Source organism: Parus major, chromosome 2 (assembly GCF_001522545.3).
Source record: "Parus major isolate Abel chromosome 2, Parus_major1.1, whole genome shotgun sequence".
In the NCBI taxonomy this organism is placed as follows: domain Eukaryota; kingdom Metazoa; phylum Chordata; class Aves; order Passeriformes; family Paridae; genus Parus; species Parus major.
Genome location: NC_031769.1, coordinates 132,571,618 through 132,585,892, shown reverse-complemented (window position 1 = coordinate 132,585,892; position 14,275 = coordinate 132,571,618). Strand labels below are relative to the sequence as shown.

Sequence of the window (14,275 nt, the reverse complement as noted above, 5' to 3'; positions counted from 1 at the left end):
ATTTCCTAAAAATCAGAGAAATGTTACTAAGCTATTTTTGCAGCCAGAATCCTAGCAGGCTCTGCTGAGACTAGATATATACCACTAACAGAAGATATCTGCAGGGCATTGAGGCCCGAGATCAGCATGAAATCTGAGCATGAGAAAAAGTTCATCCTTGCCTGGGAAATTTCTTCATGTTTCCCTGTGCCTAAAGAAATGACTGAATTGGGGCATGAGTACCTTCAACTGACTTCATCATTCAGCAAGACTGACCTTCAGTTTATACCTTGGCATATTTTTCTTCCAAAAATAAAACCTTTAAAAATAATTTAAACAAAACACTTTTAAAAAATATTTTAAACAAAATAAACAAAACATTTTCCTCCTCCTGCATACTCTTGCTGAAGAGCATTATTAGAATATTAATGTGAAATCCTGACTTCTGAATAGAAACAAAAGAATTCCACTGATCATGGAAATGCAGCAATTTTCCCTTCAGCAGGAACTTGAACAGGGTGTAACAGGAAACACATCCCTTTATAATAAAAAGCCAAGTTATATACACAGTATATCTTAAGGTCTTGCTTAGAAATTCTGTGCCTTCTGAATCTTCTAAAGCATAAGGGATCTGGAACCACAATAAGAAAGGTGTCTGCAGTTTTGGTCACACATTTGTTGTTGGAGATCAACTGAGAAACAAATAAACACTTCTCACTCCACTGCAAAGAAAATAAACAAACAAAAAACAATCCTGCCACTGAGATGTTCAGTCCTTTTTATAATGCCAGCCTTTGAAAGCTTCTTCCTTTTGAAGAAGGAACTTGTGGTATTAAAGGTTATAGCTGAAGTGCAAGTGTAATCCTATAATTAAATAATCGGCAGGCAATAATCAGGCACTTCTACAAAAACTACAAGATATAGCAAATAAACACATTAGGATTTAGTAATTAAATATTTCTGAGTATTAGACCAACAGCATGAAGTTGGTGTAGGAATAGAGACAACTTTCTGTAACAAAATATACATGTCAAGTTAGCTGGTTAGCTCATGTGAATGCCTCTAAAAGGCAAAGTAGAGCCTTACTGTGAAATAGAATTCTGTAAAAATAAAATTAAGAACATATTAACAGTTTAGAAAAATTTAAGAAGACTTAAATTTATTCTATATTTTCTTAAAATCCTTATATTCTTTCCTAAAGCATAGAATATACTCAGGTACTAATTAATGTTTTCTAATTAGGGATGCAGTTGCTTAAAGCAAATTTTTAAAAGCTGTTCACCATTGTGTATTTTTTTTTAACTTTATTTTTCTTTATGATAAGCCACATTTGTATTGGATGGATTGATAAAATAAAAATTAGTATTTTCTATCTTTTGTTATATATTCAATCATTCTATTGGAGCTTAAGCTTCAGCATATGGATTGGGCTTTTTACATTGCACAGGGTTGGACTGGGATACAGTTAATTTTCTTCACAGCAGACCGTATGGTGGTGTGTTTTGAATTTGTGATTAAAAAACTGTTGATAACACATCAGTGTTTTGGCTACTGCTTACACAGTGTCAAGCTCTTCTCTGCTCCCCACTCCGTTACCCCTGTCTGTGTCTGCTACAAACTGTGTTGCCCATGTACATTTGTATTCTAGACTGCATCTGTTCTGGTTGAATAAAATCCAAGTCTCACAGCTGCCTTATCATTTTACATTAGTCAGCCTGCAGATCCCTAAGCAATGAAACAGTGCAAGAAATTAAAAGTTCATATTTTGGAGTAGGTAGTAAGCTTAAAAAGAGTCCATGTCAATAGATACTATTTTGAAGTTCACTACCAAAACAAAGTTCAACAATAAAAAAGTTAATTCTGTAACAGAGAAGACACAAAGTATGTCATAGCTTCATTCAAGGAGTGTCACTTCCAATTAAAAGGCAGAAGAAAGGGGATGGTGAGCACCATGTGAATTTAGGTCAAACCAGATAATTATTTTTGTACATTTACAAATCCCAAAGAAAAACCTTTGGCACATGCTCCTGGTGTTCAGTAATGGACAGAGCTTTGTGGGCATCCACTGGTCATGCTTTAGAACCTGGCAAAGGTATCAGAACAAACACAGCAATAGTCCAAGACTAATGCAATTAAAAACATGAAATTTAGAAACCCTGTGTAAACACAGTCTCCCTGAAGCTATAGGAAGAGAAGAAAGTAGGCTTATATTATCTTGAAAATAATCTTGAAAACATTACAGTCTGTTCATATCAGGAGTTTATAAATAAACATTATTTCCTTAACTTTCTAATCAAAACCAGATATAAGGAAGTCAGTAATTGCGACTAAAAAGCTGACATGTCCTTCCAAATCTCATCCTCCTCCAATACCAATCATACTACTCATCCAGCTTAACTATTATCTGAGTTTATAAACATAAATATGATTAGACACTGGAAGAAAGGTTTGTTTTGTATTTATCACAGGACTCCAATTGCTGCTGACAGACCTGGCCTAAGAAAATCGACTACAGCTTTCCAGGATGACTGATTGGAGTATGATTAGGAAAGAAAACTATTTGCCTCCAGAAACAACTGCTGTGTTATGAAACTCTTGGACCACTGGCCAAGACTGACCTGGCCAGCCACCACGAAGCACCAAACCAGTCATCAACACCTAGCAGAAGCTACCACCTGCATTGGCTACAGTGCTTCAGGCTGGAATCCCACCCTGAAAGTAAAATGTTCTCCACAAGAAGAGTCGAGTAAAGTAAAGGCTGAGTCTTTCTCCAAAATAGTTTGAGTTAAACCTGGTAACACTAGCCCTCAACAGCCCAAGTGCTGGCAGCAGATCACACAAGAGCCACTCTTTTAGTTCTATGGACCTTCCTGAGGGTCAAACCAAAGGAGGAGAAGGAGGCACCATACTTATTGCAGGAAACAGATTTGGATCTGGCAGCTAATTTGTAATTACACAGAAGTACTGGGGGACCCTCAGGACTAGTGGACTTCACAGGATCAATATGGTATTCTTTGCAAGACCAACTCAAACATATACCATGTGCAAGGCTCTTCAACAAAGGGACAAATGGATGCAGCTCCAGGAACAGAGCAATATCTCACACACACTTATGCAAATGTCCTTGTACCTCTCACATCCTGCTTCTTACATTTTCCTCCTTCAGTCTGCTAAACTCATTTAGGGACCAAAAAGCTTGGCTCTGAGGGCTGGATTTGTCACTTAGGCTATCTTTTGAAGCACTCCAATCTAGGCTAGAGAAGGAGAAGAAAACTGTGCATGCCACACAGGAGAAATATTCTCCAGGTGCATGGACACAGTTTAAATGAGCTGTACAACACGAGCTTCCCAAACTGCAGAACATAAATAACTGCAGGTAAGAATACATGATCACTACACCGTGATCATCATCATGATCACAGTGGTAGGTAGACAGTCAGCCCGACCTTGCAGATCCTGGGGATGCACTGATTTAGGGCCTGTCCTTGCAGAGCATCTTCTACACATGAAGTTCCTACACACATTGGTTCCTACAAAGTAAAAATCCCTTCCCTAAAGTTATTTAAATACTTCTGCCTTCTACATGAGGAGAATAGTATCAGCAACTGCTCTTGAAAGATGGAAATAAGTACACAACATGAATAATACAGCACATAGGAACTCATTGGTCTATGTACTGATCTCTGCTATTTCAGTGCTGGTGTTTATTGTAGATTAAATTAACTGGGGAAAAATTAGCATGATAGAGAAACAGATGAGAACAGAATACAAGAACAACACAGAGAAACCACAACAGTTCAGTATTTAAAATCATAGGATCAGCTCTCAAATTAAACTGAAATTAGGAGGAATTCACCTCTTTGTTAGCTATGTCAGTTCACATTAACAACACAGTCTCTTATAAAGCAGCTGAGAAACACCTGCCTCACATACAAAGTTTGTCAACACTGTTGTGGTTTTGCCAGCCCATCCAACAGGGATTATCCACTAAAAATTAACTTTATATGCAAAATTAAGAGAAAGTTATCAATAAAAAGCAGTTGACATACTATATGCACCTGATAACTTCCAAAGATCTGGTGACAGGAGATAACTCCTATTTTGATTCAAAGTCATGCAATTTCATGAAATTTTTTATGGAGAGTATAATTAATAATGTATTATTAGAACTAAATAAAACCATTTTTTTTCAAGAAAATAAACCTTAAGTCATCCTTTCCTCCAGAAAAATACATATGTTGTTTATTATATTTCCAAATTAATATGGTATTTCTTTTAAGAAAAAGAACTAATGTTCAAAACAAGATTTCAAAAATTCTCAACAGAGGCAGTTTATTTATAGGAGCTCATAGACTTTAAAAATAATCAATAGAACCTCAAGATTTTCTTGATCACAATAAAAATCTCTAGTTCGTAGTAATTTTCATAATTCTTTATAAAAATAAAATTCAAAATGTACTGTAATAGTTAGAACAAAACATCTGACAAGTACTCAATTACTGCCTAACTAAAACAATACCAATCTCAAGAATACTTGATGTAATGTCCCAGTCTACACCTAGAAGGCTACTGTTATGGAGGTCCACTGTGACTCTTTTCCTCCAGAAAGACAAACATCTTTTATTTATTGCAAGTGATTCAGAACAGTCTGCATAAAGTGAGACATAGCAGAACACAGTACAGCAGAGAAACAAAGAGCTTCTGTTTCCCAAATGCACCTTTTTTCATAAAACCTTGTTTGCAGATATTGAAGAGAATTTCCCACTGTTTGTAATACTCTTTATGAGGAATTTTCATTTGCCTGATAATCAAGATTAAATTCATGAGGAAAAAGATAAAAATGAAATTTCAAGCCTACCAATAAAACACAGTTCTTAATTTGGCCATTGCTTTATAACAGTAAGAAAAGATAAAGAGGTGATCCTAAGAGGGAAAAATTGTTTAGGTCAGGCCATAGAGAGTTCATAAGGGGTTAAAATACACATTGACAAAAATAACTAACCCACCTAAATATAATGTAATAAATTATTTCACTTAGTAGAATGTCTTTGATTTACTTGCATGTTAATATTCTGCAGAGACAACTAATTAAAGGCAGAAATCCTCAAATGGGAAGTTTGTAATTGTTACTTGCAATTGTACCCTCTTGAGCAGTTATCTCAAACTCATTACCCTGACAAAACAACAGATTCTGCCCTTATCTGAAAATACAAAGTTTCCTTTTATTGGAAACATACCCTAAAAATGTATTGCATTTGCATCTTTTATACAAGGTAACAGTCCGGATCTGGCTGCCAATCCCACTGCAGCCAGGTGCAAAACACCCTGCTGAATTCTTGGCCGTGTGAGCAGGAGCACAGGGGAACGGGGAGCCCCTGGTGCACCCTGACTCCAGCAAGGCTGCAGATCACACCAAAGCCTTGTGCAGCTCAAGCCACAGCTTCAGAAAACCAAGCTGAGTTTTCTTATCATTTGCCACCTCTGACTCCTGCAGACATGCAAGATGCTGCTTCATATCTGCCTCTTATGTGCAAGGCAGCATCCCCTCTTCACAACAATTCAGAGGAGTGAGGTATTCCTCCAGGTACCAGATTAAAGGTGATCTGCTGCTGCACAGAGCAAACATTTTACTAGGCTGCCATGCAACTGGGGCACCGGTGCTGAAGTCTTTGACTAGCTTCTGAAAACCTACAAGGCTGCCAACAAGCACAAAAATCAGGGATTGCACAATAAAGGGAATGGTCTGTAGTATCTTTGTTATTCAGGGAAAATCACACTCCCCTGCAGAAGACCCACAACAAGTGCAGGAGCTGATAACTTGACAGGGTGCCCCAGGGTGCTGTCAGGGCTTGTGTGGATGCAGGAACTGTGGGGGAAGCACAGGCACACTGATACAGACTACCTGATGCTTATCAGAGTTGCAGGAAGTAGATATCATGGACCCAAAACTGTTGATTTTTTGGAGACATTTGGGGTACGACATTGAATCACAGCGAGTAAGAGACGGACATTACCTTATATCAGTACAGACTCCCTAAAATGACAGAAAAGAACCTATCTTACACTTGTGCTTTGCTGTCCTGGTGTCATTTTCCATGCTAGAAAGCAGAAGGGCTGTCCTCCAGCACTAGTACAGCATCTTATTTGTCATTCTTGCCTTGGGGATGCCATTTGTCATTTAGGCTACCTGGTCTGCATGCCACGTACCTGATAAAGCAGAGCTTTACAGCAAAGAAAACCTAATCATTATAATAGAAAAAGTAAACTTATCTAGCTGATGTGTTTTGTATAACAATATTTTTAGAAAATGCAAAAATTTCAGATTAGTCACAACAGCCATACTATTTGGGTTTTTGAGATGAAAAGCATAACAAAAATGGTGGAAACTGACCTCTTAGTGCCAAACATGATGGTGCGGGCTTGTTTCACATTTATGAACGCAGTGCTCTGCACAGGCTGTTTATATTGACCTGGATGAGAAGAAAAAGATATTTTTAAATCAAGAAACTCAGGACCTTTATTTTAATATCCTGAACAATAAGTACATTAGTAAACATCTTCCAGTGAAACTTCAGAGAATACCTGGCAATTTTATAGAAATAAAAAGGTTAGCAAAAGTATGCAAAGGTTAACAAACACAAGATACAAGTTAAAAAAGACTAAGACCAAATCCCACTAGTAGGGCTTAAACCTGACATTATTAGAGCAGTTACTCAACAAGAGTTAGGCAAAATAGTATATGATAGTGCAACATCTAAAAGTCCTTGTCTCTTACAGTGCACAACTGAAATGCATGTGCTTTAAAGCAGCTAGACAGGTCTTCTCGAATTTCCAGTCTGAACAAAGCTATATAAATTTATATATATTTTATATTTTATTTAAAATCATATTTATATAAAATATAAAATCAAGAATATCTTAACTGTGTTTTGGTGCTCAATTTGTTGAATGACTATCTCAGTAAATTAGTAATTTTTCCAGAAAGAAAACATTATTATAAACAAGAAAAAGAGATTTCCTGGTGTGGATCTACTTAATGCAGACCTCAGGAATTGTTATTGTTATTGTTATTGTTGTTGTTGTTGCTGTTGTCATTGTTATTATTATTATTATTGATAATATTAATATTAATATTAATATTAATATTAATATTCCTCCAATGATAAATTCCAAATTTTACATAAAAATATGAGATTACAGAATATTAGAATAATTAGGTCAGGAGAAACTGCCTAGTCTAGCCTTCAGCTCAGAGCAGGTATAATTAGATCAGGCTGCTCAGGGGTGTGTCCTCTTGGGTCTCGAGTATGTCCACAACCTCTTTTGGAAACCAGTTACTGTACCTCATCACCAACATGGTGAAAATATTTTTCCTAACATCTATCAGACTTTTCCATATTATACCCTGTGTCCACTGCCTTTTATCCTATTTGTCATATCTTATCATATCCATCTCCATTACACCCTTCATTTAGGTACTTGTTGACAGTACCAAGGTGATCTCTTCCCATCTCTTCTGACCCTGAGCTGATCCAGTTCTCTCAGTCTTCTGCTGACTGTCATTTGCTACAGTCCCTAGACCACTTCATTTGGTCTCTGTAAGTTGACATCCTTCGTGTTCTGGGAGCCCAGAACTGGACATAGTGCTCCAGAGTCAGTCTCACAAATACCAAGTAGAAGACAAGGATCTCCCCCCGACCTGCTGGCTAAGCTTTTGCCCATGCAGTTGAGAGAAACAGGTGATTTTCTTTCCTGTAAGGACACACTCCTGGTTCTTGAGAAAATTGCAGTTCACTAGGCCCCTCAGATCCCTTTCTGTACCACTCCCAGGCATTTCGTCCCCAGCCCATAATTTTATGCAAGATTATTCCACCCCATTGGCAAGACCTTGCACATGCTTTTGCTGAACTTTGTAAAATTCCTGTCAGCACATTTCTTCAGCCTGCCCAGCTGCCCTCAATGGCAGCACTGCCCTCCAGCAGCTCCTTCCCCAGGCAACTCAGCACCTCACTCAGTGTGTGGGTCCCCAGGAGAGGCCCCTGGGGCTCTGCAGCCCCACACAGGGAAGCAGAAGCCTCCCTTGATGTGCCACCCAAGTCAAGCTCTCCAACATGCAAAGGGCTTTAGCACCAGTCTGTGAGAGGGAACATGCTGAGACCACCTCTGCACACCCTCCACACTACTGCAGGTGAGCTAGAACAGAGATGTTGCCTGTCTCTGCTGTGCCAACAGCTGTGGCAAGGTTGACACTGCAGCTCACCAGGAGCTTCACCCTCCCAAAGAAGAATTCAGCCATTCCCAGCAGCAGCCAGAAGCAGCTCCCAGCAGAACTGAAAGCAGAGACTCAAAATGCTGCCCAAACTGGGAAGAGCAATGATGACAAGAAGGCCAGGCAGTGCTCAGAGTGCCCTGCATCCTCCCAGCTCCACAAATCAAGTTACTTTTGCAACACCAGTTCATAGCGCTCTGGTCCATCGTTGCAGCTAAGCAGCACCTGGAAAGTGCAGACACGTGCCAGCCCTTGCAGCCTGAAGCTTCTGCCACCGGATCCTTCCCATGAGAATGCAGTGGCTCCCAACCCTGGTTCACTCCCCTTGTGATTGCCTTTTCACACACCCACTGCCCTCACAATGCATAATACTGATGCTAATGAAACCTTTCTGCCCTTCTCTCAGATGTTCAGATTAAAGTAAAAATAGCTTATAAAGTCAGACATTCTATCCTAGTTTAGTTCATTTGTTAAATGTAAATGTAGTATCTAAATACAAATCTTTTGTCCATGAGGAAGAAGCTATGATTACATGATCTTGACTGACAGGAGAATTTTTGTCTACAAACTCCCTTCTAAATTTGTAAGATGCTCTGGGGGACTTCACATCTCCATGTCAGATCAGATAAAATGACACCAGGTGAAATATCTTGTTACTTCCAGATGAGGAAGCAGCATTTTCTCAGCACTATATTTCATAATGGGTTGGGGCAATGATATTTTTGTCTCAATTAACCAGCTGCTCTTAAAGCATTTTCTTTTTTTGTTTCTGTAGGGGTTTTTTTTTATTGCTTTGTTTTGTTTTGTTTCAGTGTGTCTCCTTAGCTTGTACAGCTGCAACGAGTTGAAGGAGCCTCCCTCTTCCTTTCCATGCCCTCTTGTTCCAGAATCACAGCCTTGCAGCTGGGCAAGAAGCACAAGTATCATCAGCCTGAAGTACATCTTCCTTCCCATGCAATTATTCTCCCTGCCACTTACTGACACCAGTCCCTCTACAGTGAGAACATAACAAATGCCTGCTTCCAGTTAGTTGTCTTGACTGGGAAATTCTAAAGGCTTTAAGTAGGCCAAGTGTCCACTCCAATTGAAAATCAATGGTTTTGGGGCATACACATTCCCTGCATGTTCTGAGAAGTCACACTCCAGATCCCTATTTGTGATTGTCAGGCTAACCAGAAGCTATGCTTACACTGTCAGATATTCAGCTCAGAGATGAAACATGGATGAGATTTAAGGAATGCACATCAGCCTCTGCCCCGTGCATGTTATTAAGTGTCTCAAGCCATTCAGACAGGTGATTACACAATGTGGAGCCCAATGCGTAAATGTGCTAAGAGATCTGAGTCAGGCATTCCTTTTCTCTCAGAAATAACAAGGTTCAAGCTCCAAAATTCAATTTTCAGAAATATTTGTGACCTAGAAGTCCAGCTCCTATATTTAAAAATGACACAGTCGCTTATGATCCTGTGAGCAACAGTGGAACTTTGACACTGAAAATTTTAAGCCAAATTTATTCAATCATTTGATCATCTTTTCCATTTCCACTAAATAACATCATTCATAAGCATCTTACATTAGTAGGTAGGACTGCCTTCATGTTTGCAATAACTTTAACTGAAAGGCTCTGATGCTTTCTCTTTTTGGATATAAATAAAAACGTTAGGGATTGACATAAGGTACTGTAGTTCTCAGGAAACAAGACAAGCTATTTGAGGGAAACCAACAGGTATAAAATTGATGAGCAGCTGAAGCAGGTTCCCTTCCCTTGAAGGTGACTGGTGCAGAAGTATGAAGGTGCTGGATACAGAATCACTGAATTGTTTAGGTTGGAAAGACCCTTTAAGATCAAGTTCAACCATTATGCCAGCACTACTACCTGTCTCAGCAGAAACTTTGCTGGTCTCATCAACTTACTTTTCCTCCAGGCACAACTATATCTTTCTTTTTTTTTTTTTAAGAAAAAAAAAGCAAAAAAACAACAACAAAAAACAACAACAACCAATATTTCCTATACCATTTCACTGGTTTATTGAGGGTAACTGTGTGTCAACTGCTGCCTTTCAGCTGAACCTACTCCCTCTCTGGTGGAAGGTACTGTTCTTAGAGCAAGGTGGCATAATAGCCTTGGAAAACCACCCTCACTTTCTTGTGAACAGTCACTTTGTACAGAGGAAGATGAGAAATATCATTTATCTACTTGGAGATAATTTCTGAAAACTATGACTTTCAATATGAGAACCTTCTTAACAGCAATACTGATTTCTAAAATGTCTTAAAGATGCCAATAAAACTGACACAAAATATCAGTGAACCTTTTCATTTGCACCAGATACATTTAAGCATAATTTACAGAGATTCACACTGACTGCTTAAAGCCATGCAAATCTGAGCAAGATGATCAAGAATAAAAATATTTTCAGTTAAGAAACAATTGTATTGCAGCAAAAAATATGGCAATGGATGTTTATACAGAATTACACAATAAGATCTTCATCAAAGACCTGAAGGAATCAATGTAATGCACAACCGTCCAGTTTGCAGATGGCCTCAAATTAGGGGAGACCAGCTGATCTGCTTAAGGGTGGGGCTGCCACCCAGGGAGAGTTGGGCAGGCTAGAGGCATGAGCTGACAGGGATCTCATGAAATCCAGCAAGGACAGATACAAAGTCCTGTATTTAGGAAGGGAGAAACTCTTGCAATGGCATAGGCTGGGCACTGTCTGGCTGGAAGGGCAGCAAACTGAGCGTGAGTCAGCAGCGTGTCCAGGCAGAGAGATGGTAAACAGCATTCCAGACTTTATTAGCAGGAACATGGCCAGCAGACAGAGGGGAGGGATCATACTGCTTTATTAAAATGTCATCAGACCCTTCCTGAAATACTGCATCCAGTTCTGCAGCCTGCCCTTGATGCAAGAAGGACACTGACAAACTGGAGTGGGTTCAGGTGCGCACTGAACCACATGGCCCAGAGAGGTTGTGCAGCCTCGCTCATTCAAGTGTCTCAAAACCCATCTGAATAAAGCTCTGAACAACATGGACTGACCCACAGCTGACCTTGCTCTGAGCAGGAAGATGGACTAGAATCCTTCAGAGGTCCCCTCCAAATTGAGTTATCCTGTGATCCTATAGGTCTAGGTATAAAGAAGAGAAAACACAGGAGGGGGATGTGAAATGATGGTTGAAGCTGGGATAATTAAAATATTATGCTGGTACAAATAATATATAACAGATTATTTTCTGCTTGAAGGAAACTGCATGTGTAGCCTCTGTCACTAAATCCACACAATATATTCATTGTGGTGGTGTGGTCTATCACTCATTCCCTGTTAGATCATCCACTTCTGCCTGTAGGCAATTCAAGATAAACCCTAACTACTGTGACAGGAAATTTCTTTGCATGCTCTCTGTGGGCATGTTAAAGAAATGTATTGATTCTTAAATCAGAGAAAAGGACATTAAAAAATAAACAACCATTTTTTTCTGGGTATTTTACCCTCCTTCACTTTTGTGGTAGCACATAGAGCTTTCTTTCCTACAGTTTCAGGATAAAGGAACGTTTCTCTACATCTTTTAGATGATCTTAAAATCTAAGTTCCTTGTAAATCTAAAATGGGGGGAGGGGGGAAGACTGCTAAAAACTGCTTGTCCTTCTCTAGGCACAATTGCTGGACCATCAATTATTTATTATTAATTAAGCAGTGGATGTTCAGAAAACAGCATGAATACAAAAACAGACTCACAGGCAGTAGCCAGGAGTGATCAAGTTTTCATTATTTTTCTTTATTTATAAGGATTTATAAAGCTTGATAAAGTTTCTACCACGCCTCCCTTTTTTCCAGGCTCAACTTCATTCCTGAGTTCTGTCTCCCCTCTCAGGCAGCACAGGGGGATGAGGAATAGGGATTGTGGTCATCTCAGCTGCTCCTGCTCCTGTGTGGGGTTCCTCCCACAGGAACTGGCCCATCAAGAACTGCTCCAGTGTGGGTCCCTCCCAGTGGATGCAGTCCTCGAGGAATGGACTGATGCAGGTCACAGGTCCTGCCAGAAGCCCTGTGCCAGCGTGGGCTCCTCTCCATGGGCTGCAGTCTCGTTCAGAGCTCGTGCATCACTGTGGCACGGGCTCTCCCCTGGCTGCAGAGTGGATATCTGCTCCACCATGGCTCACCATGGGCTGAGGGAGGACAACTTACTTTCTTCTGGTCTTCTCCACAGAGAATTCTGCAAGGAATCTCTGTTCTGACACCCGGACCATGTCCTCCCCCTCCTTCATCTTGGTGTCTACAGAGTTGTAGTTCCTCTCTTTTGCCCCTCACTCCTCTCACAGCTGCCCCACAGCTTTTTTATCCTTTCTTATAATTGTTACAACAGAGGCAGTGCTGATGGGCTCAGCTTTGAGCAGCATCAGGTTGCTGCTCCAGGAAAACCTGGAGCTAGCTCTGTGAGACATTGGGATGGTTCCTGATGTCATCTCAGGGGAGCCACCCCTGCAACTTCCCCACTACCAAATCTTTGCCATGTAAAGCCAGTTTTACTTCTGTCTGATTACAAACCATTTGAGAAATTGTATCAGATTTCCATATACCATTCCCTAATTCTGCAGACAAAATATAACTCTGTTATATAATTTACAGCAGCAGAGGGAGGACTGCAGGGATCGTAAGTAATTCCACATAAATAAAGATGTAGAGATAAGACAATTCCTGGGACCAAAGCTGATTAACTGCTCTTTTCTGTACTCTTTTGGCTATTATGAAATGTAGTGGCACTGTAAGATAATCCACTATTTCACAAGCATTGTATTTTTTAACAGATAAACGCCTTCTCTCCTCAGAATAAAATCATGTCAGCTAAATGTGATCAGCAGCAGAAGGGAACAGAACTGTACAGACCTGAGTCTCTAGTCAGCCAAACCAAAGGTAGCAACTTCTGGAGGATAGAAAAATGAAGATGAGCTTTGGCTGCAATTATCTGAACTAATTCAAGAGACTAGAATGAGTACGACTCAGATAAAAAGGAATATGTCAAGTACATCAGTTTATTAGCAAATATCATAAAAAGAGGCATAACATGGGGTTTTTGTACCTAATTACAGATGCTAGAGACAACAACTGTAGAATCTACAGTAGTAGATTCATCTTAGGAATACATAGATTATGTTCTTCAAATTTTGACTTTTAAACTAATGCAACTATAATGATTTTCCTTTTAACTACAGCTCCAGTGTTAATTACTTATATTTAAAGATGTCACCTATACAGAAATAGTAATTTCAATATATCAATTTCTTATTAAATAGAGACTCAAACACTTTCATTTAATTTAGCTTGCTATTCAAAAAGAAGAAAATAAAAAGAATGACATTTATTCAATACAATGTGAAGAGTATTTGTTCTTAGTCACTAGCTGGTTGAAGATACACCAAGATATAATAATGCAGGTTTTCCTAACTGTATTAAATAAAGCTCTTCTCAGTTCACTTACTAAGTCTCCTCTAATCAGCTGCCAAGCCTATCTATTTATTCCTATGTTATCAACACCAAAATATCCCTTTCATTCATAATCACTGTGGTTGTCTCACTGCCATTCACTTAATTACATTAATGGTTTTCATTCAATCTTTTGAAAGTCACAAATAAAGAAATGACAATACAAAATATTTACAGCACCTTATTTTCCTTTCACAAATTATATAGATCCAGTTTTGTTGCTTTCTACTTCTGCTCCTTTTGAAAATGAAAACTACACAGTGAAGTTCTCAGCTAGAATGAGATCCAAGAATGCTGCTGCCTATAGACTGTGTCACTCAGACCAAAATTCTGGGCCAGATCTCTAAGAACAAGAAAAGAGGTCTTTTAGATCAAAGCTTATCCTTTCAGTTTAATAACTAAAGTATTCCACTTCTTGGCACTATACAGCTTTCACCCCACCAATCACAGCTGTAGCTAAGGTGGATTTATCATAACAAAAAAGGCTCATGTGTGACTGTAGCCCCTAAAGGTAATTCTTCACTAATTTCTCCCTCACTAC

The 14,275-nt window shown here is 39.2% G+C and overlaps 1 protein-coding gene across 6 annotated transcripts in view; it reads right to left on the bottom strand.

The window, feature by feature from the left end:
- OXR1 (oxidation resistance 1) overlaps window positions 1-14,275 on the bottom strand; it is a 257,813-nt gene that overhangs the window by 216,977 nt on the left and 26,561 nt on the right. For all 6 annotated transcript variants that reach the window (XM_033512417.1, XM_015617464.3, XM_033512415.1 and 3 more), the window contains one exon: window positions 6,371-6,449. In XM_033512417.1, coding sequence (XP_033368308.1) covers window positions 6,371-6,449 — 79 coding nt within the window. Of the gene's footprint in view, window positions 1-6,370; window positions 6,450-14,275 lie in introns of those variants that run through there.